This window comes from Halichoeres trimaculatus, unplaced genomic scaffold (genome assembly GCF_033239565.1).
Source record: "Halichoeres trimaculatus isolate MK-OKI-2021-1 unplaced genomic scaffold, fHalTri1.1 fHalTri1_scaffold_8, whole genome shotgun sequence".
Lineage (NCBI taxonomy): Eukaryota > Metazoa > Chordata > Actinopteri > Labriformes > Labridae > Halichoeres > Halichoeres trimaculatus.
This window is the reverse complement of record NW_027437186.1, coordinates 36,244,309-36,272,172: the sequence shown is the minus strand read 5'-3', so window position 1 is coordinate 36,272,172 and position 27,864 is coordinate 36,244,309. Positions and strand designations below refer to the sequence as shown.

Below are 27,864 nucleotides of genomic sequence, written 5' to 3'. Positions count from 1 at the left end.
CAGGTGAAAGAGACAGGGTGGGATCAAAGGGGGAGGAGCCTCCAGCGGACAGGTGAGGTTACAGAGCAGGGAGCTGCTAAGCAAATCTTCAATGAGACGCTTTGACCACAGCTGAAACAAACAGAGACACACCTACAGGGTAACCTGAAACACCAATATCATTACCTCGTTGTGGTTTTATGTGTTGTTGTGAGGGTGGGCTGTGAAGGCCAGATCTCGTCTCCCTCTCTCAAAAAAAAGCAGGAAACAGAAACAACCTGTCTGTTCTAATTCAACTCTGAAGATTTTAAAATAAAGTGTTGAAAATGGAAACAGAGCAAAGTTGATTTAAGGTTTATTTGTCATGTTTGCATGCACGCAGCACACACACAGCTGAGGGTTGGGAAAGACAAGCTTACACACATGAATTGAAGCATAACATAAAAAAACACTGGGATACAGATGTCACTGCAAATCTCATGTGTGTGTGGCATTTGCATTTTGCTCTGGTGTGTGATCTTACATCCTTTTCCTGCAGCTACATCCTCCACGCTGAGAACAGGAGAGCTTCTCCTGTTGTGGTTTGATACAGACTGTTTGCTCTCACGTCCAGTGTTTAGTGAGTCTCACCTGTGCAGCACACATTCATATTTAATGAGGAGTCAGCAGCAGCTTGTGAATGGTTGTGATCCACCCGTGTTTACGTTGCCTCACAGGGGCAACTGCTTTAGCTGCTGGTGCACTTTGGTAACAAAAAAAAAAGCCATGAATAAGAATCTAATCTCAGATTAATAATCTCAAATGGACAAAGCAATAGAAATGAAAGCATATCTCATTTAAAAACAATCCTTTGAATTCAGCAGATTTTCTAAATCCTGTTTGTTTCCAAAGATGATGTAACTCCTCTATCTCTTCTTGAGACACTAACCTTCATTGATTTTTTTTAAGAAATATATAATTTCATGATAGATTTGATTAATAATGCCTCTAGAATCTTGCATTTGGGTTTTATCTGTGGTTTAGTAAAAAAATGTGAATAAAGGAGAGCTAAGAACAGAAGCTGTATTTAAGGCATTTAAAAACAAAATAACACATTTGACTAGGAAAGATGGGTTTGTGTTTAAGATTGTTTTTAAGGAATGAGTGGTCTGTGGCGCCCTCACATGGTCAGGTAGGGTATTATACAGGTGAGGAGCAACAAAGGTGAATGTCTAACACTCATTTTGTGAGATTTCTCTGATGGTCTGTGGGACGGACAGACTAATGGGCCCTATTTCCAAAAATTTAATACAGAAATAATTGGCTAAAATAATAAATAAAATACAAAAAAAATGAATAAAATAAAATAAAATAAAATACATTAAATTGAATTAAATTAAGTAGTAAAATTAAATTTAATTTAAATTGAATTGTTTTTAAATTAAATCAAATTAAATTGAATTGAATTCAATTATAAAATTAAAATAAATTAAATTAAATTAATTAACATTAAATTGTATTAAATACAATTGAATTAAACTGAATCAAATTAAGTTGAATTAAATGACATTAAATTGAATTAAATAACATTAAACTGAATTAAGTTATACAATTAGATTGAATTAAATCAAATTACATTACATTAAATTCAATACAATTAAATTAAACTTAATCAAATTACATTGAATAAAATAAAATAACATTGAATTAAATTGAATTGTTATTAAATTAAATTAAATTAAATTAAATTAAATTAAATTAAATTAAATTAAATTAAATTAAATTAAATCTGACTGCTTGGATATTTTTGATGAATGTTATTCATCATTTATAGCATGAACTTTATTTTTTTGTTTCCTTTTTATCTTTCTTCATGTGATGTGAACCTAACGAATGTTATCTAGCCTGTATAAATTTATTGTGGTTTTCTTGTTTACATTGCTTTAACTTTATTTTTTTCTTGCAAATTTTTGTTGTTCTCCCTGCATCAATATGATTTTCCCTTTGCCTCACAGTTTCACACATATATGTCACACATTTTATCTTATGTTTGCACAAGTGGATAACCCAGAACAGCAGTTGATTCTTTGGTTGACACTAAAATATTCTATTTTTGTAGATTTCTACAGAGAGAATATGACAGAGCATCGTTTTACCTGAGCTCTCCTTTTGTAAGTTAAAGGTGTAATTATTCATGAGGGACATGCAGAAGAAGAGGACGCAAGCTGTTGAATATGTTTGATAAAAAAATCAGATTTTGTGGTTCTTAAAGCAGAAAACCCAAATTTAATGAACATTTTTTCATTTCTCATTGATTTTCTGAGGGAGTTAGCTGACAGCAAATTAACATTCAGTAGCCGGTGGTTGATCATAAGAGCATCCACTGAGCTATTAAAGACATACGAGCCATTACAAAGCGTCCATCATGACTCATGTTTCTTTCTTTGTATGAACCAGTTTTATAAGGACTTTAATATTGATAAGTACATTAATGCCTTTATACATGATTAATCATGCATGATATGTCTGCAGAAACAATCATCAGACACTAGCGATCATTTTCATAAGTAGACGTTTGCCTCAGTGCAGCATCACTTTAAAGTCTACATGAGTGGATGAATTAATAAGCTGTAAAATATTCAGAAAGATTAAATGTGGCTCTCTCGCTTCTAATAAAACATTCAAACTATCTATCAGAGAGGTGATTTAATGCTCTAAAAGAGTTAGAGTGTGAGTCAAATTTTGTAGAGCTCCCTCTGCTGACAGATTTCAGTAAGGGCCATTCACCCTGTCTCCTGGGTATGCGTGAATTATACATACAGAAAAATAGTTCATAGTCACAACTTCTCTGGACTGTATTACAACCAAATAAAGAATAACTACATCCTCTGTCTCTGATTTCACAAATGTGTGTGTGTTGTTGACCTTTGACCTCTTTGAAATCTGTGTAATGAGTCATCCTTCAGGTCACACCCTTTTGATTCAGTTTACAGGAGACATACCAAAGATGGAGTTTTGTTTTGACCAACACGTACAAGCTTATCATTAACTTTTATTGTTATGATGTTTTATCAGCTTTTCAGCAGCTTATGTTACAATGCTTTCTGTTGTTTGACACAGTTAACAACCACAGTGGCCTTACCTGTGCAAACAGTTTCTTTGTGCGCAGAATCAGAATCAGGTTTTATTGCAGAGTACATTTGCACATACAAGGAATTTGGTACTAACAATAAACAAAGAAACCATGTGACATTACTTATACAATACAGAAATACAAGCTATACACTCCTTAAAATTGAATTTATGAAAAAGTTGAGATATAATATTAAATTTATAAAAATATTGACAATTATAGAATATTTATAGAAAATAATAATAATAAAGATAATAATAATGAATCAATCAATCCATCAGGTTTATTTATATAGCACATTTAAAAACAACCAAGGTTAACCAAAGTGCTGCACAGTCTTAAAACACAATCAAATAAAAGCAAGTTTTTAAAGAAATAAAATAAAATAAAATAAATAAAAATAGAAATAAAAAATGTGTTAAAAGAGAATAAAAACACTAAGAACAACAAAAAAACAATTAATAGCAAAAGATAAATAACAATAATAATAATAATAATAATAATAATTATTATTATTATTATTATTATTATTATTAATAATAATAATATAATTATTAATTTTATTATTATTATTATTATTATTATTATTATTATTATTATTATTATTCATAGTAGTAGTAGTTGTAGTATTGTCATCATTATTAATAATAATAATTTATTATAATAAATAAATGAATGAATGAATAAATAAATACATGAATAAAAGACACAAGGTGCAATGTGGAGGTAATTTCTATTGTCAAGTTATTGATTTAACACCATAAGCAGTTTCTAAAGTAAAAGGATTCATAATTTCTCTAATAAGTCATACACAAACTATCTGTGGTGTCATTCTTCATCATTTTTTAAATTTATTTGTCAGTGAAATGATAAATATTGGTAAATAATTAATGAGAGGATAGATAAATGAAAGAATTGTTTAAGAAAGAAAGGAATAATGAAATGAAAAATAAAGCACTCATATTTTTCTAGGCAAAATAAATAAAGAAAGAAAGAAAGAAAGAAAGAAAGAAAGAAAGAAAGAAAGAAAGAAAGAAAGAAAGAAAGAAAGAAAGAAAGAAAAAGGTATAGTGGACACGTTACAGCTTTGGCGCCTCTAGCGGTGCTCTGCGGTACTGCGCATGTCCAGTGGCTCCTCCTCCTGCAGGGGGCTGGTCTTTCCCTGCAGCATGCGTGCGCGTGGGTGTGTGAGTGTGTGTGTGTACGTGCGCAGTGTGTGTGAGAGGGCTGGACCTGGACCAGCTCCCTTGTATCAAACCACTGCCCCCCTTTCCTCAGATAATCCGGACTATCACGGTCTGAGTGACTGAAGAGAGGCCGAAAGTTCCGTCTGAAGCCCGGTGAGTGCACCTTTCCTCAGCCCTCCATGTGCTCCTGTCGCCGGTGTGGAGTTAACGGTGCTCCACGGTCTTATTGTAGTCCAGGCCACCGAGCGCTCACTTTGATTTGATGTGTGGAGAAGCTGCAGCTCTAATAATAGTGGACCCAGCTGTCATATTCAGACACGGCTTCATGCAGACTCAGGGTGAGGAGAGTCTGAGCTTTGTCTGCTGAGGAGCTCCTGTTGGAGAAGTCTTTGAAGAGGTCTCTGTAGGCCGCATAGAGACAGGCCTGTGTGTGGTGTACTGACTGAACAGGTGCTGCAAACAGTCTGAGCCTGAACTATAAGGTCTGCATACTGCGACTGTTTGATGCTAACACGCTATGACCAGACTATCTGTGTTTAAAAACTGAAACTCCACAACCTGTGAGTCACAAAAAGCCAGATTTGATGATTAACTTTTCTCTAACAGCCCTGCTCCTCTCTCTGTCATCCTGCCAAAGAGATGCATCAGGGAAAAATATTGATTGATGCTCTTAATTTAACTGAAATCTGAGAAGCCTTTGAAGCTGTTTTTGGGAGAAACCTGGCAAGCTTTCTGCCTTTTCTCTGATTACTGGACTCTTGTTTTTGGAAGCTTGTTATCTGAACCAAAGCTGAGATGGCAAACTTTCCAGAGGTGGATTAAAAATGTGTTGAAATGTGCTAACTTCCTCAAGGAATGGTGTTTATCTTAAGCATGTGACTTTTTTTAAATATCATCTTGTGTTATCAGTATTTACACAGTAGTTTGAACCACCGCCTTCTCTTTTAGCTACTTTTTTCTTTAAAGTACTAAAAAAAAAAATTAAACCATAAGAGATAAACAAAGATGAAAGCAAAGTACAGCGCAATATTTCCTTTGCATCATTTTGATCAAGGACAGATTTAATTCACCTGAGGAAATTAAAATTTTGTCCATAGTACAGGGAGTGGAAGAGAAGACAATTTTCCATACTGGACACGAACACAGCATTGCATGTTTATTTACTGAAAAACAAATGTGCTAAGTTTAAGAATTTTGAGATTTTCTTCTTAAACAAATCAATTTTTATTTCCACATTAAGTAAACACCAGACCAAGTGAAAAAGTTGATTGATGATGATATTGTTTAGTGACTATATCAGGAGCCATATTTTCCCCAAAAGTGCACACCACATGTGAGTCAGTTTTCAAGATATATTCAGGGGATCTGACACCTCAACTTTTTCCAAATCCATCTTATAAACGAAGACTAAAGTGAAGGATTACATTTGGGGAAAAAAAAGATGAAAAATATTTTTGATGTGTTAATCAAAGTCACTGGTGAATTGCTGACTGTTAGGGATGCACGATATTGGATTTTTGCCGATATCCGATATGCCGATATATCGAAACCCCTTTTGGCCGATACCGACACCGATAATCACAAGTTTGTTTGTTTTTTTCACTGTAAAGAAAGCTAAGTCTATCCTGTACTGGAGTTTATATGTTACTCTCATTGTGACAGTCTTATTTGTTTAAGAAACACACATAAAACAAGACAAAAAACATATGATTTTACCAAAAATAAGAGATGTATTATTTTTTCAATCTCAAGACATTCAGTATTGAAATACAGAAAAATAATTTCTTTAGATCACATGAACTTTAAATGTATAATGCATTTTTAAACATAACCAAGTTGCATTTTATTAGTTTAGAGGTACTATGTAGCAATACTACAATATAAGACTTTTCTTTCCCACCCCTAGCCAATACCAATTATTAGCTGTGTATTTTTGGTAATATTTTAATTTTGGTGATAAAATATTTTGTTTTTTGTTTTTATAACACTGTACATGTGATGTCCTAAGTTTTTTATTTTTGATAAGTTTGCATTTTTTTAATAAAACAGTTGTAATGGCATACATTTTGTAAAATTGCTAAATTTATGAAATATCAATAAGTTGCACAATTCTTCCAAAAACTTTAAAATTCCCAAAATTTTTTTTTAAAAAAAAACAGAAATAAAAAAATGTGCAAACATTTGCAGAATTTCTCATCATTTCCAAAATCTTGCCACAATTTCATAAATTTGCAAAAAACTGTCATTTTAAATCAATTTCCACAATTAAATAAATTGATAGAAAATACAAAAAAAACCCCAGAAATTTGCAAAATTTTCCTATATTGTTGAAAAAAACTTAGAATGCAAGATTTTTCAAAGAAGTGGAATCTGAATTAATTGCAAAAAAATGCAGAAATTTAAAATTTTTTGAAATTTTGAAAAGTTTCAAAAATTTGCCAAATCTTTAAAAAATTTAAGTCTTAGAAAAATGCAAAAATCCAAAACATTTCAAAAAAAATTTGAAGCTTTTCAACAACATGTTTAAACATGATTTTATTTAGTGTCAGTGTCTTCAATCTTTAAAACCCTCCATAAGAAAGAAATATATGTCTTTATTTTAGTAGTATTTTTTCTCATCTAAAAGGAACCACTGCAAATGAGTGACACGAGGCTCTGGAGCTGTAGATGGAAGACTCTTAATTTATACATTACATCCTTAAAGATCAGCTGTTTTTGTATCACATGTACGCTGACAGAGAAGTTCCTGCTTTCAGAGTCTCCTCAGAAGTTTTCGTGAACACAAACTTGATCTTTTATTTCTGATGACTCTGCAGCCTTCCTCCCTCCTGCTTGCTTCAAAGGGGACCCCCTTAATCTGACCGTGAGGCTGTAGTTGTTGGTTTAATGCATTGTTTAGGTTGAAGTCCTATGGATCACGTCATCATTTCAGGAATGTATAGATCAGCTCTCCTGCACTCACTGAGGGAAACAGAGATATCCTTTTGGTCAGCAGCCAGCAGTGTCCTCTGTGTCTCTGTTTGACTGAGCAGAGGGACATTCCTGCACACCCTGCAGACATGAGGGGCCTCAGGGTGGGGGGCTGGTCCGGTAAACAATGTCCTTACTTGTTGTAGGGTTAAGTCTATCACAGGTTTAGCCTTTTTTTTTGCATGGTAACACATGTGCTTGTGGTATAACAGTCCAAATTTTCCTCCTGGTTGCTCATCGGTGTATCTCAGGAGGAGTTTTCTCCTCTGACTGAATGTCTGCACTGTTTGTTTAAACTGAGCTCATTAGGATTCCTGTGGAGTCGAGCACAGAGGAGCATCGTATGGCCAAGTTTTCACTGTGCTGACAGAAACCCAAAACCTACATCTAGCTTCTACTCAAAGTAGAACAGGGACAGTTTTTCAAATATAAGAGATAGTAGTTTCTAACATCTCTGTTTTGACACATTGCAGAGGCGTGGTTATTCTTTTTTTACTTATTGTGTATGGTGGCAGGAGTTTTGGAAACAAAGCCAGCAGCCTGGTAGCTTGCACAATTTTTGTTAACCGTCATTTCACCGTAGTTGTGTTTTACTATCATCATTCATTAACTTCACACAGTTTTATTTTTCCTCGTTTCACCTGAACTGCATGTTGGCTCCTTTTGGCTTTTGGATTTTTGGATTATGAACAATTAACACTTTCAAATCTTTTGGACACGGCACAAAAAGAAAAGCTTTATTCAGCGGCTGAAATGTTGAAACAAAAGATCCAGATTTGGGAATCCCATCCTTTCCTTTCCAGAATTAGAAAATCCAGCCAAGTCGCTCTGGATTAGGTCACCGTATCCAGGTTTTCAAGACTACTAAGTCTGGATTACAATCCAGCAGGATGGGCCCATTCATCACATTTAGGCTACTAGCTTTGTGAAGAAACACACTCAGCATCGGGTCATTTTAAAGTTTGATTTTAAGCTTTTCTCCAGATTAAAACCATTAACGTCGTTATGTATATAACTCATGGACTGTTTTGGTGTCAGGTCAGAAAGCTGATCACTCAGTTTACTGTGAACGACCAGGCCCAGTTTTCCTGCAGAGCCATTAAACCCTCTGCTCTCTGGAGACCTGACTGACAGTTGTGAAATACTCTGGCATTGAAAAAGAAAGTGTATTCAGGAAGGAGGAAAAGACCCCCATCGAGTCGTAAACACTGGAGTCCATTAGGGTCCTGCTTTGTCCGGCACAGCTGAACAAGCTCAGTGTTTGAAGAAATATGCAAAAACCTCCTCCAATAACACCTCCTTTCTCCTAATTTCTCCTTTTTTTGTCTTTTTTTTCAGCCTGCCTTTACAGAACAGGTATCCTATTTCTGAGTGCTGTGGTTGATCTGTGGTTTGCTGTGTTTGAGGGGCTTTTGTGCGTCTGTTTTCAGTGCTCATGTTTCCTCCCTGTACAGTGTGTGTTTCAGTAATGGCATATTCACTCAGCATGTCATCTAGAGATAGACCGAATATTACCTGGGCCGATTATCTGCGCCGATATTTAGCATTTTGAAGCATATTGACATCGATATTGACATAGCCTTTTCTTTTAATCCGGTGGCCGATGAGAAATTAAATTTCAGACTGTGTTATTTTGTTTCCAATCCAGCCGCACCTCTCTGTCTACAGTCGCTGCTCTGTCTCATAGCACTGACCCACCCACAGTACCATCTGATTGAGCCATTATTTTGAAAACTTGACTTCCTGTAAAAGTTTGTAGATTAGGGCTGTCACTTTTCCTCAAAATCAAAGTCGAACGGTTTTCAACCATAAACGAAAATAATCGAAGATAATCGAACACCCCCCCCCCCCCCGCCGCCGCCGCCGCCGCCGCCGCCGCCGCCGCTGACCGGCTGTGAATCACAGACACGAGACATTTCCTTTATATTCTCAGCCTTTTTTTATTGCCACAAACACTGCACAACGGCACTAACTGACTTATTTTCTCATATTATTTGCCAGAAACACAAGCCTGTCAACCTGCTCAGGATCAAGTGCTGCTCTTTTTTTGTTAACAATGTTGCCTGCTGACGAGAACACCCGTTCAGAGCGCACTGAGGTACCCGGCACACACAGATATTTACGAGCCAACTTTGAGAGCTGCGGGTATCGAGCACACCCTATTTCTCTCCACCAAAGCAGGGGGTTGCTGTCTGCAGAGAGTGGGTTCTCTCTCATGTAGGTTTGTATTTCTTGAATGGAACTCGCGTTACTTACAACAGAGTCACTCGTTTTGTACAAACTCCCAAACAGGGAGCCCATCGCTCCAAGAGCAGCTGCCCTCTCTTCAGGTTTACAGTCACTGTCTGTTTCATAGTCATTCATCTCACGTGACAAGCTGTCAATGACAACATTTTTCTTCTCTGGTGAAAGGTGGATACTTCCACACATTGCTCCTCAGATGATTCGGTGTTATTATTGAACGTCGTCCACTGTGGCTTTCTGCGTCTTCCATTTTTATCAACTATACTTCACTCTTTGGTCACTGAGGTCAAGAGAGAAGTTCATACGCGATGGAACTGTCGAGCTTTGCGGACAGCGCCCTCTGCTGGATGAAAGGGTTCACTGCTCCAGGCGCCCTGATGAGCTGCTGAACCCAATATTTTACGTTCGAATATGTATTTACTAATCGGTTACGGATATTTATCCCCATGTTCGATTGATTATTCGAATATCGAACATAAAGTGACAGCCCTATTGTAGATCAGGGGTGGCCAACCAGTCACAGACCAAGAGCCACAAAAGTTACTGTGGTACACAAAGAGCCACACCACACACACACTTCCTATTACACATAAACGAAAGAACATAAGATGAAAATCAAAACACTTCCAAATTTTGAGTGACATTTATTGCGTTTGAAAGGGTGTTAAGATTCATACTTGGAGTTGTGTCTAAGACAAGTTTTTACTGCAGAAGAGACAAAGTTTCATCCATCAATCTAGATAGCTTTGAGCACATGTGCAAGTCGAGAAAAGAAACTGAAACTTAAGTATCAATCTCATCACCCAAGTAAAGATCAATACTGATCACAACATCAATATATCAATAATTTAGATTGATTGGTACACCACTGCTCATAACAATAATGAATGGATCAAAGAACCACACGTGGCACCGAGCCGCAGGTTGGCCACCCCTGTTGTAGATCAATAATATGATTAATAAAAATGACTGACAAGAAACCTGTGTTACTATGTCTGGTTTTAAAGTGGATTTGGTTGCTTTTTTCAGCTTTGATTTGCGTTTTTGCATTATATTGACCACGGTTAAGGAAAAAACATAAAAATGTACAGTCTTTCCCAAAATAATATTCTAAGATTAATTAACGGAGATTAATGTTTCATAACTTGTAACGTTTTTTAACAGGCTAAAAAACATGGCTCATTTTACTAAGACAGAACATCTAAAGCTAACAAACCAAACATGAAGTGACAAAATTTTACCAAGTAAAGTCAAGTTTATTTATAGAGCACCTTCAAGAAGACAGCAGTCGATCCAAGTGCTGTACACAAATCCATAGAAATAAATAAATATGACAAGAAAAACCAATTGCAGCTGGTTAGAAGACCTTAGGAATTTTAAAATCGATGAGAAAGCAGACTGGGAGCCAGTGGAGGGACGCTAAAACTGGTGTACTGTGGTCGCGCTTTTTCTTGCCAGAGAGGAGTCGAGCAGCAGCGTTCTGAATGAGCTGAAGGCGGTTAATGGATGACTTATCCATGCCAATGTATAAAGAGTTACAATAGTTCAGTCTACATGTAATAAAGGCATGGAAAGTCTTTTCAAGATCTGCCTGAGAGAAGTAGGCCTTGGTCTTAGCTGAGAGAGAGAGTTGGAAAAAGCTAGCTTTCACAACGGCACTGATCTGCTTATCAAAGTTAAAATGGTAATCAAAGATGACACCAAGGTTTCTAACATCAGACTCAATGTTTAAACTCAAAGGGCCCAGATTTTCAGCAAAGCATGCCGTTGTGGAGGTGTATCCTCCAAAGGAGATGATTTCATTGAATTTGAGAAAATTCTCCCTCATCCATCCTTAACGTCACTGAGGCAAACGAGAAATGCCTGCACATTGTCCTGGCCTAGCGACCTTAGCGGCATGTATATTTGGACATCATCAGCAAAACAATGAAAAGAAATTTTATGCTACCCAGGATGGATCCTTGAGGGACTCCACAGGTCAGTGAGGCCATATCTGAGGAAGTGTGGCCTAACTGCAAAGAGAAAGTAGCAGACAGGTCTAGGAGCTTAAAAACAGCAGGACTACTGTATTCCTTTTAAACTGATTTCTAAATATAAAAAATTATAAGAAAAATTCGGGTGGGCCTGGGACCTTTGGGCCCACCCTTAATGCCACCCCTGCTTTCGGGAGCAATTTTTTAAAAAGTTTAAATTTAACTTTATGAGACAGCTGCTGAGCCTGGGAGCTATTTCATATTATCCCAAATTTTGATGCCAATATTTTCAATTTTACTGCAAATGAATATCAGCCCCAAATATCAGTTATCGGCTTCCTTGACTACTGATAGTCGGTAATGGTATCGGCCCTGAAAAAAACCATATTTTTTAGTTATTATAGTTGGTTATTAGGAGTGTTTTTATAACATTTATTACAAGACTTTTCCTTATTTAAGCCAGGACATGGAAGTGTATAAATCTCCTGCATAAAACCTTCTGGAAAGTTTTTGACAACTTCTATTTTGATCATGTTTAAGGCCCAACGCTGTCATTTTTTGTCTTAAATCAGTGAGATTAAAAACCTAAAACTCATTAGATGGAGACAAACAGATGTCACCAATCTGACCTAAATTCATCCAACAGACTTTAATCTCTTTAATTCTCTATCAAAGTGTTTATTTCTGTGTTTTTCACTCAGCGTGGAGTCATTATGAGTTTAGCACAAAGGTTAAGCTAATCAGTAAAAGCGGACAGCCCACCAGGCTGAAAACAATCTCACTTTATCACTTGAGCAAACGTTATTTCTGCACACTCCCCTCCTCTAATTGCTGTGCTGTAACTGTGAGACAAGCGTGTGCTACTGATTACACGCCTGCTATTTTTAGCCTCGACCGTGCATACCCGCCCTGCCTCATATTTTTATCTCTCACCAGTATGGATCCAGCAGGAGGAATATCTGCCACCATATTCGCCAACCGGCTGCGGGCGGAGGGCATGGGCTCCAACGAGCAGGCCGTGCGCTTCTCCAACCAGGACTACGAGGCCCTGAAGCAGGAGTGTGTGGAGTCCGGCTGCCTGTTTGAAGACCCCTGTTTCCCCGCAGAGCCTCCATCTCTGGGCTTCAAGGAGCTCGCTCCTTTCTCCTCCAAAACTCGAGATGTTGAGTGGATGAGGCCCACGGTGAGAAGAGGGAAAGTTCATCATGAGGATCATTTCCTGATCGTAGAATAATGGATTTTTTCTGCTGTGTCATACCCCATTAGTTTGTCTACTGCCTTTCTGAAAACAGCTATCAGTCTCCAGCTGTCACTCACAGCTACCACACCCCTTTTAGAGCACAACTTTAAAGCTCCCATCAGGCTTTGTTTTCCTCGTTATAACAGACCGAAGCAAACACTGATGCCTCTGTAAGATCTGCAAGAGCTGAAGAAACAGTCAGCATAAAGATTGATTAAATCTGTGCAAGTATATCTACTTCTTGAGGCTGTCCCTGAAGGGTCTATGTCAGACAAAATGCTACACTAGCTAAAGTTTTGCAGAAAAAAATGTCTATTACATAATTTGCTAAAAACAGCAAGATACATTTCTTTGGGAGGTCATCTAGTAATCTTGTCTGCAGGAAGTTTTGTTACTTGTTTGTTAACACAATATTCAAACTGGGCTCCTCCTCCTTGGCTCAGTGCCAGCAGCAGCACACACCCACGGCCTCCAACTGTGAACACACTCATTAGCCAAGCAAACACCTGTAGCATCATGTTTCTACCTGGGAGAGACTCAAGAGCTGTGCACCTGACTTAGCATGTTAGCACAAGCTAATTATGAGTATTTGACACATACCTGGTTAGCCAAAAGCTAACTCACGTCGCTCTCCAAGTTCCTGAAAGCGAGTCAAAGTCAAACCAAGCTTCACCCTCGTTTAGGAAAAAGTTTTATCTGTTTGGCGTTTTGGTTCACTTTGGTTGTTTTTCTTCCTCTGTGCTACGTCCGCTATCGTAGCTGCTCTGATTAGCTTCTTCCACTCGCTATCATTAACACACAAAAGCCGCATTTCCACCAAGCAGATCGGTTTGGTTCGTCTCGGTACAGCGCGCATTTTGTGGGCGTTTCCACTGACTTATCCCGAGACAGATCCCCAAATAACCGAGACGACCTTTCGTATGGGTGCCAGACTGAACTGATCCGCTCTTGAAAGGTGGAGCTACAACACTGCAGACCGCTGATTGGCCAAAATAATCGTCACTTATCCCGACAGCGGCTGTATTTCTCCTGGCGGCACACAGACTTCTCTGAAACAAAGCTTGATTGATCTTTGTATCAAAGAGCTAAATGCTAATCACAGTGAGGATGAATTGCTGCATGTCTTCATCGTCGCTCTTTGTTTACTGTGTCGCGTTTTTCTTCTTCGTTGGATTTATTAGCTGGGTAAACTGTGACGTGCTGCTACAGCGTCGCGCTATTGTTTTACAGCTGCGGCTTTCGGCATCCAGCTTACATGCCACCTACTACAAGAGGGCACAGTTTGCTGTGGAAACACAAACGGGATCAGGCTTAACTGAACCAAACAGTGCCAAACCGTACTGAACCGACCCGGACTGCTTGGTGGAAAAGCGGCTTAAGTCGCTGCATCCACTCTTTGCCTAGAAACATCCTGAAACAACCAAAACACGACACGGACACTGACACACATGTATAAACTGCAAAAACTGAAATCTTATCAAGTGTTTTTGTCTTTTTTTCAGTAGAAAATGACTTTTTAGACTAAATATGAGCCACATTCACCTGACCAGTCCAGAAAAATGTCTTGTTTCAAGTTATTTAAAGACAAAATGAGGTCTAAATTGTTTGTAACAAGAGGCGTTTCGAATGTGGCTCATATTTAGTCAAAAAATACATTTCCTACTGAAAATAAGACAAAAACACATGATAACATTTCTGTTTTTTGCTGAAGAGGCCCATAGGAGACAATAGAGCAGGATTGTTTCTCTAAAAGTTGGCATTTAATGTTTTAGAAAAATCCTGCTGACTCTACCTTTAATCCTTGAAATAATAGAACAGCGTTTATAACCACATCACTCTTTCCGTTTATATTTAATATTAGATTTTCTCTCAGAGACCAAAGCTTTTATATGTTTTATTCTGTCCCTGTGCCGTACAGAAAACAAAGTTTCTTTTGTTTTATTCACGTAGAGAAACGTCTTTAATGCACATTGACCGGAGCAAACATCAAGAGGTTAAGTTTGGGGTGAACTGAGCACATTTTGGCTTAAACGTCAACATTTGATGAAATTGAAAAGGTGTGTTTCAAAAATATTAACTACATTTTTATTGAAATGAGAACCAAAGATATGATTTTATTAGGTAGTAAAAATGTTTGTGTGTGCTTAGTGTTTTAACTCGAGGCTGAACAGGCATTGACTCACTGTTCGCAAAGGATCTGCACTGTTTCAGCTCCTCTTTTCACTTCATCAGCCTTGGAGTTTAAAGAATGGAGCTTTAAAAGACCCGAAAGATCGTTTTTATTCTCTGTGATTAGCAGCTCACCTGTAAACATGATCCTGAGACGCACACTTTAAGTAAAGCTGTGTTTACACTCTTATCCTCAGTCTCTGTCAGGATACTCATGTAACTCTCCTGAAGACCCGTCAGGAGCTCCAAAGTGAAACATATCGAGTTAACAAACACGTCAGTGACCCTCTCTTTCTGTTATTTAATGTCTGCGAGCTCAGACGGAGCAGAACAAGCAGGGACAGGAGCGTCTCAGACCTCTGCAGCTGTTGGCGTCCCGTGGTGGCATGTTGACCACTCCTCGCTCTGACATTTGTTTACAGCGCTGCATTAAACACAGGAAGCTGACACATGGGTGTAAGAATAGCAACGTGTGACTGTAAAGAAGATGTTTCTGATGTTAGAGATAACTGTTTACATGTATTGAAGAGGCAGGATGATCAGATGGTGACACGACAACAGAAACTCAAACACTAAGAGATGAGGATAAAATCTGAATTATCTGAGACTAGTAATATTATAATTATATTGCACTAATTAGGACAAAAATATTGCTGAATAAATGTTTTTTCCACCTCAAATCTTCAGACACCAACAGCCATCGCTTAGATTACACCAAAGATTAAAGACCAAACTGTAAAATTTAGAGCGAGAGGAAAGAAGATGGAATAACACTTAAGAGGGGAAAGAAAATAAAGACTCTAAGGGAAATTAAGAAGAATAAAAAACGCTATTTCATTATCGCTTTGGATTAAATATTTAATCTTTAATTTTGATCAGATCAGTATCGATATCAGCTGATACGAACGCCCAGCTGTCAGTGTTGGTATCAGGATCTAAAAAGTTGGACTGGTGTTTCCTGAAGCAGGTTTATTCTTCTGTGATGATGATGTTGTATGCAGATATTTTTGTTAAAAAAAAAGTAATGATTAAAAGAAGAAACGTCTGTTTTCAACAGATACTATGATCAACCTTTAATGTCTCTGCAGGAGCTGACAGATGACCCTCAGTTCATCGTGGGCGGAGCTACTCGGACAGACATCTGTCAGGGAGCACTCGGTGAGTCCTCGTCTTATTATTTTTAACATCTTAATTTACTTTCAGTGTTTCCCTATTAAGGTCTCCAGATAGAAATTAACACAGAAATTTATGCCTAAAAATCGAATTAAAAAAACACACATTGGTACATAGTGGTTGTATGCTTCTTGTCCTAATCTTTGTATCAATGTTTTGTGGATTAGATCTATATATTTTCTTATTTCATTTTCTTTTTTGACAGAAGTTATTGTTAAGTTTCCAAAATGTGATGGATTGTACAGACTGTGTTGTGTTCTTGCTCATTAAGACGGAAGTATTTTATGCTTGTGCTTCCTTTAACACAGTTTTATATTTAAGTGCAATTTTTGACTAATGTCTATTTTATTTTATTTTATTTTATTTTATTTCATTTCATTTCATTTTATTTTATTTTATTTTATTTTATTTTTTTTTATTTTATTTTATTTTATTTTATTTTATTTCATTTCATTTTATTTCATTTTATTGTATTTTATTTAGTTTTTTAAAATTATTGTATTTTATATCATGTATTTCATTTATCTTAATTTATTTTATTTGATATTATTTTACTTTATCTTGTTTTATTTTATTTTATCTTATTTTATTTCATATATTTTATTTTATTTTATTTTGATATTATCTTATTTTATTTTATTTTATTTATATTTATTTATTTATTTTAAGGATATTTGAAACTTATTAATATCAATTTATTATAATAATGAGAAAATAAAAATTATATTATTATTATTATTATTATTATTATTATTATTATTATTATTAAGAATAATAATGAGAAATAAAAATGTATTGCATTTGAAAGGGTATATTTCATTATCATAATTTATTATTATTGTATTAGTGGTTAATTTGGTCTCAAAATAATACTGTCGGTAATATTGATTATCGTTATCATCCAGCAAAATTTGTTATCGGCTCAGGTCTACTGCTGTGTATGAAAAGTGTTTTATAAATAAAGTCTGATTGATCAATCAATAACATTAAACCTGTAATAAAAAAAAACACTCATACTGAATCTCGCTGTCTCTCAGGTGACTGTTGGCTCTTGGCGGCCATTGCGTCCCTCACCCTTAACGAGCGGCTCCTTCACCGAGTTGTCCCTCATGGTCAATCGTTCCAAGACGACTACGCTGGAATCTTCCACTTTCAGGTTCGTCATCTTTCACTTTCTCTTTAAGTCACAGACTTTTAGCAGGAAACTCAGTCTAAAGTTAGTGAGGGATCTATCTCTGATCTGTAAAAGTTCGATACCCTTTCTGCAGTTCCCGCTTTAGGCCAGAATAATCTGAAAATATGTGAAGTCTCTGAAGGAAACTGAGTCGTTTTCATGGTGACTTCAGTGGGATGGAGGGAGCAGGCGTTTCAGACTGATGGACTTCCTGATTATTGCTCTGTGTTGCAGTTCTGGCAGTTTGGCGAGTGGGTGGATGTTGTGATTGATGACAGACTGCCCGTCAAAGATGGAGAGCTGATGTTTGTCCACTCTGCTGAAGGGAATGAGTTCTGGAGTGCTCTCCTGGAGAAAGCTTACGCTAAGTGGGTATTAACAGAGCTAAATAATTCAGTCTGAGTGTATTTAGTGGAGGGTTTTTATTCATTTCTTGAAGTGCTTTCTGAGTGCGGGTTTTGCTCTGTGGTGTCAGACTGAATGGCTCCTATGAGGCCCTGTCAGGAGGAAGCACAACCGAAGGCTTCGAGGACTTCACAGGTGGTGTGTCCGAGATGTACGAGCTGCGCAACGCTCCCAGAGATCTGCATAAGATCATCGCCAAAGCTCTGGAGAGAGGCTCTCTGCTGGGCTGCTCCATCGACGTAAGTGCTGAACACGCTGGCACGAAGCCGAGACACGCGGATCAATGCTGCGCCGCCCTGAGAAACACGGCTGGATTAAAAGCTCTGCTATTTATTTCCAAGCCGATCCATACTCAGTGCAGTAACCATGATTTCACTGAACACAGATCACCAGCGCCTTCGACATGGAGGCCGTGACGTTCAAGAAGCTCGTGAAGGGTCACGCCTACTCCCTCACCGGGCTGAAGGAGGTTTGTTTACACATCTCTGTGTTTTTTTATCATAAAAACCTCAACAGATAAAAAAAACTTGAGGTCAGTGATGACTTTGTCCATCTTTAGGTGAATTATCGGGGAAACCTTGAGCGCCTCATCAGAGTGCGTAACCCCTGGGGCCAGGTGGAGTGGACTGGTGCCTGGAGTGACAAGTGAGTGTCGGAAACTTGGGAAAGTGTGCAAACAAAGGGTGGAGTGTTGGATTGAATCTGTGAATCTGGACCATCTACTTCAAAGGTCTCTGTACACTGCAAAAACTGAAATCTTATCAAGTGTTTTTGTCTTATTTTAAGTAAAAATTGTCAGTCCAGAAAAATGTCTTGTTTCAAGTTATTTAAAGACTAAAATGAGGTCTGAATTGCCAGAATAATGTCTTAATAAAAGTAACTTTTCTCTTGTTTCATTGGCAGATTTTTTTACTTGTTACAGCAATTCAGATCTCATTTTGTCTTTAAATAACTTGAAATAAGACATTTTTCTGGACTGGTCAGGTGAATGTGGCTCATATTAAGTCTGAAAAGACATTTTCTACTGAAAATAAGACAAAAACACTTGACAAGATTTCAGTTTTTGCAGTGTAAATGGAGAGTACAACCTGACCGCTAAACCAAATCAGCGACTCTGACCAAAGCTCTAGAAGAGTCAAAATTACCCCTGATACAATATTGATGTTTCAACTGTGAAAACTGGTATTTTTGTAAAATTAAAAAAATATATTTTAGCCAATTATGGAAGTAAAATACGACTGAACTTTTTATCCAGTGTCAGATTTTTTATGAGTAACATTGTTTACATCAAGTGACATCTATCAGTTTCACCAACTGACCACATCTTAAACTCGGTAATTTCTTTGCAACATTAGACAAACTTGAAGCACTTCATGTTTTCAAGTCAAGTGAATGTATGAAACACTGCATCAGACTTTTGAGTATTTCAAAAACATTAAAGTTGTTTTTGATTAAGTTGTTTTGACTTAAAGGCAGGGTTGGCAGTCCTGAAAAACTAGCATGAACTTGAATGTAGCATCTCGTCAGGACTCTGTCTAGCGCCCCCCCACCCCCGGAGGTCCTTCAAAGCAACGCCCCTGCTCACATGCACGAGCGCCGCTGATTTGCAACTATGATTGTGAATGACTGAAAGACGGACTCAGCACATCATTTTATGTTTTGCCCTACGTCGAGTCATGTCTCAGTTAGAGGTAAGGAAACACCAAAACGTTAAAACGTAAAGCTAAAAACAAAAAAACAAATGTGACTTTAGTTAGTACTCGCAACTGTCATGCTAGAATCGTCCACTTTTACCTGTGACATGATATCAGGAGTAAAGCCATAATACAAACAGTACATTCACATTTTCTCGAGGACTTACTAAATATCACTTTTTTTTATTTTTGCCTGTCAGAGCCCCTGTGGTGAGAGTTTGTTAGACTCTGATCCAAACTACAGCCCAGAGTACAGTAATCGGGGGTTGGGTAGTTTCTCTGCCATTCTTCTGCTGAGCGCCAACCTATACACCGCTAAACTCAGGAAGACGCATTGAGTCAGGGGCAGAGCGCCGGTGAAATGTACGCACAGGAGCAGGGCAAAATGTCAGGACGGGATTTGATTGGTTTAACAGATTGGATCCTAATCGATGTGATTGGCTGATGTTATTTGCTCTTATTTAAGAACACATCATGTATTGCTGCCATCGGGACATATAGATCATTTTAACCAGTATAACAAAAAGTGTATCTAAATCAAACTACCAATTATACCTTTCATTTGTCCTTTCAACTTTGAGCAACATTGTTTGATTGACATAAACATCATCTCTAATTTTTCTTAGTTAACTGTGTAGAATATTGCAATTTGTCACCATAATGTGATACTTCACGATACTATCCTACTGTGTTGGTCTTGCCAATACTCAGCCCTATTTGAGACTGGTATCAAGACCTTTGATTTTTTTTATCCTTTGACTTTGAATTTTATTTGAAAATCGCTCAAGAAAATGACTCTAGAGATGTCACTGAATAGCTGAGAGATAACTTTGTCCATCTTAAAGAGAAACTTGACTTGAGTCTATTTCAGGATTCTTGTAGCTGTTTATTTCTCTTGTGGGTGTTTTTCCTTGTGAGGTGGATCTTGTAGATCAAACTGAGAATTTTTGAGTTTTTGATTTTAATTGTGGTATGAACTGAGCCACTTAGACTTGTCTGGGCCTGGTATCGTCTCAGATGCTCAGGTCTTGGTCATGACTCTTAGCGGTCTGAGCTGCAACAGTAGGATTTTAATCCAGTGATTTCCTTTCTCAGTGTGTAATTCTGAGTATTTTACCTCACACTGAAACATTATTCTTGTCTCTCTGGTTTTTCGTAGCGCTCCTGAATGGGACGAGATTGACCCGTCTGAGCGGGAAGACCTGCACCTGCAGATGGAAGATGGAGAGTTCTGGTGAGACGACCCAAAGGCTCAAAAACTTAATGCTACTTAATGCACAAAGAATAATTAAAAGAACCGGTTTTTGAGTTTATGCAAAAAAAACAAACAAACTTGAACGTAAACTTTTTTGACAAATTTGGTAGTAAAGGATGTTTTTTCACAACTGTGTAGGTGCCAAACTAGTTTTTCCTGCCTGTTATTGGCCTTAACTTTAAGTCAGTGGTGAAACAAATGATGCCAACTGTAGCTTGATATAATTTGTTTTACATGACAGTGGTTTCAATTCTTATCTCTGCTGAACAGGAAGCGAGTGCATTGAGTGTTTCTAACCACATTTTCCTCTCCATCTTCCAGGATGTCCTTCAGGGAATTCCTGCGACAGTTTTCCCGGCTGGAGATCTGTAACCTGAGCCCCGACGCTCTGAGCGAGGACACCATGAGCCACTGGAACACCATCAAGTTCTACGGGTCGTGGAGGAGAGGCAGCACCGCCGGAGGCTGCAGGAACCATCCCAGTGAGTCCGGAGCGTGTGTCCTCCAAAAATGTCCATCTGGTCTGAAGAAATGTGAATAGACACGAATCATCCTCTCCTCAGATACCTTCTGGATCAACCCGCAGTATAAGATCACGCTGCTGGAGGAGGACGACGACCCAGAGGACGACGAGGTCGCGTGCAGTTTTTTGGTAGCGCTCATGCAGAAAGACCGTCGCAGGTATCGGCGCCACGGTCAGGACATGCACACGATCGGCTTCGCTCTGTATGAGGTAAGAACACAAAACTTATTTGGTCCCTTTCCCTTTACTATGCAATTATTACATGTTTTTAATCTACCTGAGCTCATTCATCTTTATTTTTCCTTTTTTCTCTTTTCCTAGATCCCAGAAGAGGTAAGAGGATCATCGATCACAGTCGTGCTGTTTATATCCCTGAAGTTTCTTTTTTAAGTCTTTACTTTTTGGACTATAGGCTATAAACAGAAGAGGAAAAGGGCCACTGAAAAAAATAAATGCCTCCAAATTATTATTATTATTGTTATTGTTATTAGATATTATTTTTTCTATTGATTATAAATAATTGATAATATTTTATATCAATAATATGAATAAATAAATAAAACATATTTATTTTAAATATTACAATATTATATATTATGTATTATAATATAAAAAATATATTAATAATACTTATTTATAATATTTTTATAAACAGTAATTATAAATAATTAATAATGAATTTTATATCAGTAATATTTATTAAGAATATAAAAATATTCATTTTAAATATTACAATATTACATATTATGTATGATAATATAAACACATTTTATATTGATAATATTTTTATTTATAATATTTCTTCATGATGATGATAATAATAATAATAATAATAATAATAATAATAATAATAATAATAATAATAATAATAATTTTTGGCTTTAAAATCAACATTCTGACTTCTTTCTCAAGAAAAAATTGTAATGAAAAAAAAAGTGGACATATTTTTTTCCTAATCCTTTTCTGTGGCTTTATGAGGAATTATGCTCAAGTAAGTGTTATAAAAAACGGAATATATTTTAAAGTTGTGTCAGCTTTAAAAGAGTTTCGAAGGACATTTTTCTCCCTCTGTCGCCGTCAAAGTTACACAAATGATCGTCTCGTGCTCGGTAAATGTTTGACAGTAATAAAACAATCCTGATTTTATCTGTAAGACTTAAACTGAATCAAACTCCTTTCAACCCACGTTTTGTTTCTTCTCCTCTCAGTACAGAGGCTGTCAGAACGTCCACTTGAAGAAAAATTTCTTCCTGACTCATTCTTCGTGTGCTCGCTCTGAGACCTTCATCAACCTGCGAGAGGTGAGCACGCGGCTTCGTCTTCCTCCTGGAGAATACCTCATCGTGCCCTCCACCTTCGAGGCCGGCAAGGAAGCTGACTTTGTCCTCCGAGTCTTCACTGAGAAACAATCGGAAACAGAGTACGAGTCGTTTTCTTGTTCATCAGCTGAAACATTTCTGATTCATAGACATTTCTGTCTCTAATATGTATTTTTAATATGCAGAGAGCTGGATGATGAAATTTCTGCAGACTTAGAAGATGAGGTTTGTATTGTTGACACACATTTTTAACCCCAGGAAAAACTCAGTTTATTTATTAAAAATCTGAAATATAAATATTTTGTGTTTCCACAGGAAGATATAACTGAAGATGACATCGATGACTCGTTCAAATCCATGTTTGCTCAACTAGCAGGAGACGTAAGATCTAAAAAACAAGTCACAAATGATCAACTGCATCTTCCTTAAAATAAACTTGAATCAAAAACTGAAAAACAAGAAATATTTTCTGACAAGTGGAAAAGTAGGATCTGCAGGATGTTTGGTTACTTGTTCGTAAACACAACATTCAAACTGGGCTCCTCCTCCTTGGCTCAGTGCCAGCGGCAGCCCACACCCACAGCCTTCAACTGTGACTACGTGAACACACTTACTAGCCTAGCAACCACCTGTAACATAGAATTTGAGAGAGACTCGAGACCAGAGCATCTGACTTAGCATGTTAGCACAAGCTAATCACAGGTATTTGACACATACCTGGTTAGCAAAAAGCTAACTTGCATCGCTCTTTGTCTCCAAGTTCCTGAGAGAGAGTGAAAATTGAGCCAAGCTTCACCCTCGTTTCTGAAAAAGCTTTATCTGTTTGGAGTTTTATTTCACTTTGGTTGTTTTTCTTCTTCCGTGCTACATCCGCTATCTTAGCCGCTTTGATTAGCTTCATCCCACTAGCTTATCAACACACAAAGTGACTTGGTGCTCTGACTGTCTGATGTAAACACACTTACTGTCCGCCCAGAAACATCCCGATACAACCAAAACATCAACATCCAGGCTGAGGAGGGGGTCGGGGCAGACACAGACACTGATACACATGTACAGAGGCCCAGCGGAGATGATTGAGCAGGATTATTCTTGTAAATGTTGACGTTTTATTTATTTTTTGGAAGATCCTGCAGACTCTACCTTTAAACTGAGTGCTTACAAATAATCAAAAAAGAAAAAAACACCAAAAAAAAAAATTAAAACATGGGTTTAGACCTAGAATTGAGACTATTTGTGTTACTGAAGAAAACAATGAAGTAAAAATATTCTCAGCTTGAGCTACAAACTGTCTTGTCTGTTTCCAGGACATGGAGATTTCCATCCGGGAGCTGAAGACCATTCTTAACAGAGTCGTCACCAGGCGTGAGTTTCTATATTTACATATGAGAGTTGACGTATTGGTAATAAATGTCCCATAACTCTGCAGAGCGAACACCACCTTATTTCCTGTACAGCCCCTCCACTGCTCCTCTGTCAGTGTTTTAACTCCAGCCTGTTTCTGATGAGTGTTTTTGTTTTACAGACAAAGATCTGAAGACAGACGGCTTCAGCACAGAGTCCTGCAGGACCATGGTCAACCTGATGGATGTATCCTCTTCAGTTATTGGACAAAAGGGGGACAAGACTGAGACTTTACTGATTTCTATAAGAGAATTTCCATAGAAAGTAAATTAGGGGGCGACGACTGAAAGGTGCTGAGCCATGTTGAAGTCGCAATCCAGGGAATCCAGTCGATTTTTTGTTTTCAATATGTAAGTTATTGCTTTCAATTGCAGTGCATGGAGAGCCCTGTTTACTGATGTGGATAATAATAATGTTTTTTTTTTCCATGCTCTTTTTATTTCATTTTTGGTTTTAAATTTAAAGCCATGCATATGTAAATAAAAATAAAATTAAAAAAGTCATCCAAAAATAAACAAATAAATAGATTGTAATAGATCAGTGAAAGGCTAACAAAATTTAAAAAATAATAAATAATTTAAAAAAAGAATAAAAATTATTTATAATAATTATCATAATATATGATAATATTTTTACAAAAAAATAATTTAAAAAAATATTATTATTAATGTTTTAAAAAATGACGTAACAGTAAAAATAAAGAGATATAAATGCTAAGAATTAATAATAATAATAATCATTTATAATAATTATATTGTAATAATAATAATAATAATAATAATAATTATTATTATTATAATTGTAATAAATTATTATTGATATTTTTGTTTTTTTATTATTATTATTGTCATTATTATTATTATTATTATTATTGTTATTATTGTTATTTTGAAAATGACATAATGCTGAAAATTAAGATATGTAAATGCTGATGTTTATAATAATCCACTGTAGTTTCAATCATCTCCACAAAATATGATTTCATGGGTCATTGTTCAGATGCCTGAAGTTGGTCTCTCCGCTCCACCTGTACATCTGTCAGTGACTGTCTATCTACGGTTTCCTTGACGCTGTCTTTATCAGAAAGATGGCAGCGCCCGGTTAGGACTTGTGGAGTTTCAAATCCTTTGGAACAAAATCCGAAAGTGGCTGGTGAGTTAGTAAATGTTAATGTGAAGAATATCAGGAATGCTTCTGGTTGAACCTGTTTCTTTCTGCGTCTCTCAGGTCATTTTCAGACAATACGATCTCGACAAGTCCGGAGCCATGAGCTCGTACGAGATGCGTCTTGCTGTGGAAGCAGCAGGTGTGTTTAACGTAAATCCCACCAGTGTTGACTGTACACACACTCAGAGCTGAGTGATGAAACCTTCACTGTTGTTTTTACTCTTCTTCTGTGCAGGCTTTAAACTGAACAACAAACTGAACCAGATTCTGGTGGCCCGGTACGCAGACGATGAGCTGATTGACTTTGACAACTTCATCTGCTGCTTGGTGAAGCTTGAAACCATGTTCAGTGAGTATTTCTGAGTGAATACCCTCTGGGTGGAGTCTGAGTTTTAGCCTTTAGCTTGTGCTCTATCTCTCTCCTGTTTCTCTTTCTTCTGCTCTTCTGTCCTTTTTCTGTCTGACAGTTAGGCTCCAGTGTCCACCATCACTACAAAATTAATCACAGAAATCGTTTTCAGCAGAGAAAAACACAGATCTCTCTTCTCTCTGCTAAACTTCGTCAGTCAGGTATTGATATCGAGAAGGGAGACTTTTTCAAGATCACTTAGAAACTCCTCACAGAGTCTTTAAATGCCAAATCCGATGCTAAATATCAGATGCTAACTTCAGTTTTTAATGGAAGATGAGGATCAGTCAAGTCTGAGCAGACACATCTGGTAGGAAAGTTGGAGAGACACTTTTAATTTTATACAAGTGGACATTTTGGAGTCAAACTTTTTCTGCAGAAGACGAGTTTGAGCAAGTTACTCAAATATTTCTACCCAAAGTAAAGAAAGCGTGTGTAGGCCTGTCACGATAACAAATTTTGCTAGACGATAGTTTTCCAAAATATTATTGCCGATAAACGATATTAATGTCAATATTACTTTGATTTTTTTCTCAATTTTTTCATTGATGTAATTATGATAAATGGGATAATAAAGTGAGTACACCATATCAAAAGCAAGAAACTTTAATTTCTTAAGAGTATTTAACTGTAATTAAAAGGTCAGGATCTTTTAAATAAAATAAATTAAACAAAAAATATAATAAATTTAACAAACAAGAAAGAGAAAAAAAATACAATGAAAATTAAATGGACTCCCTTTTTAAAAAAAACATATTAATGAAAATAATTAATACTAATCAAAAACAAAAAAACATAGACCCTGTTTCTAAAGAAAAAACGAAACTCCAAAAAAAAAACCCAACAACAATAAAAACTATAGCCTAAATAAAAGGGAGTTTATACAGTTCCTGAATTGTTTGTAACATGTACTTTTTCCCAGTCAATCCGTACTGTCTGTCAAACATTTTTAACATTTCTGGCTTTAACCGTATTGAAGGGCTGCGTTTCTTTGGCAATGTAGCTGTCTTTGAGCGCCACCATTTGGTGCTTTTATTTCTATTTACTCTGCAGACCAAAAGCCTCAGTAAGAGCGGATTGTCAAAGAACAAGGCTCCGCTGCACCTCCCCTTCTTCTTCTTCGTCGCCACTATTTTCAAACAAATGTGACATATCAGCTCGTTGGTGTTCATGAGCTCACACTTTGTTCATTCTGATAAAAAACAAAATATTCCCACACTGGGACTGTGGCAGGCGGCTTAAGAACCGTATCTTTGGTGCCATCACTCATGTTAGCGTGTGTTTCCTCCTTACCCCTCAGGACGCTCGCTTCAGCTCTCCGTGTGGACGCTCGAGCAGCCCCGTCTTCACCCCAAAGATCGCATTTTTGACAGATGCTCACTCGCTAATTGATTTATTGATTATTGTGACAGGCCTAAGCGTGTGCTTCTGTGACCTCTTTTGACCATCAGTGGAAATTTTTCCCAACAGGATCTTTCCAGCAGTTTGACAAGGAGGGGACAGGAGAAGCTGAGATGAACCTCTCAGAGGTCAGTTCTGCTTTTAGGGAAACTTTGTCGACTTTATTTCTTGTGTTTCTTGTTTCTAACATTATCCTTTGATTTCTCAGTGGCTCTTCCTGACAATGTGCGGCTGAAGACGCCCGAGTTCACTGAAAGAGGGCCTGGAAACTGCTGCTGTGTTCCTGAAGACCCCTCAGCCTTACGGAGCTGTCGAACCCACTAACACATCCCACCTCAGCGTACCTAGAGTAGCCAAACAACAGTCGAATAGGAAGAGAAGAAAACAAAGCCAAGAGTCTCCCAGCTGAGTTTTTAAACTATGCAAACCAACAGTATGAAGCAGTCGCTGCGCCACACAAACCGGTCGTCTCTGTAGAGTCAGCATGGGTCTGTGCATGAGGAAAATCATTAGCTGTAATGTGCAATGTTGGCTGGTTTTATATTTTTATTTCAAATTTTGCTGTCTGTGTGAATATCCACTGCACACTAACATAAATCACTCTTCATTTTTTACTGCAGAGCTCTGACAGAGAAGGAATAGTTTGACTTTTTTATTCTGAACATGTGTCTTTTATTTCCTGATATTAGAAGGTTTAGTCAGAAATAAGCATCTTTTACTCTCTTCATTTAACATTTTCACCACTAGGTGGCAGCACAGACTGTCAGTATGTTTTATTTTTTTGACCTTTGAAACTTGTCTCCTGTTCATATAACACATCATCATCCTCAAAAGATGAAATTAAAGTTTAGCAGCTAGATTTTAGTTTTACTTGATTTTATTTTTTTTTACTTTGCACTAAGATTTTATTTGAAGTCGCCTCACATTGAAGACAAACACTGTACGTCCGCTCCAGTGACAGTTGCAGGGATCACATGACACTGAAAGCCTTATATCATGTTCTGAAAATGTGCCAGTCATGTGTCTTGTGTTGTGAATGTATGTTGTGCCTTTAATAAATATCCCC

The 27,864-nt window shown here is 37.1% G+C and overlaps 1 protein-coding gene across 1 annotated transcript; it reads left to right on the top strand.

Annotated features, from left to right (window-relative positions):
* Positions 1-4,275: 4,275 nt before the first annotated feature.
* LOC141794764 (calpain-1 catalytic subunit-like) lies at positions 4,276-27,863 on the top strand. Its single transcript, XM_074675255.1, has 22 exons — positions 4,276-4,431; positions 12,402-12,648; positions 15,963-16,032; positions 17,085-17,203; positions 17,456-17,589; positions 17,697-17,865; positions 18,012-18,095; positions 18,186-18,271; positions 20,480-20,554; positions 20,897-21,057; positions 21,139-21,308; positions 21,420-21,431; positions 22,307-22,518; positions 22,603-22,642; positions 22,733-22,798; positions 23,725-23,782; positions 23,943-24,007; positions 24,905-24,973; positions 25,049-25,127; positions 25,224-25,337; positions 26,868-26,926; positions 27,007-27,863. The coding sequence occupies exons 2-22, from the start codon at positions 12,403-12,405 to the stop codon at positions 27,031-27,033; spliced, it is 2,115 nt and encodes a 704-aa protein (XP_074531356.1). The 5' UTR covers positions 4,276-4,431; position 12,402; the 3' UTR covers positions 27,034-27,863.
* Position 27,864: the final 1 nt, after the last annotated feature.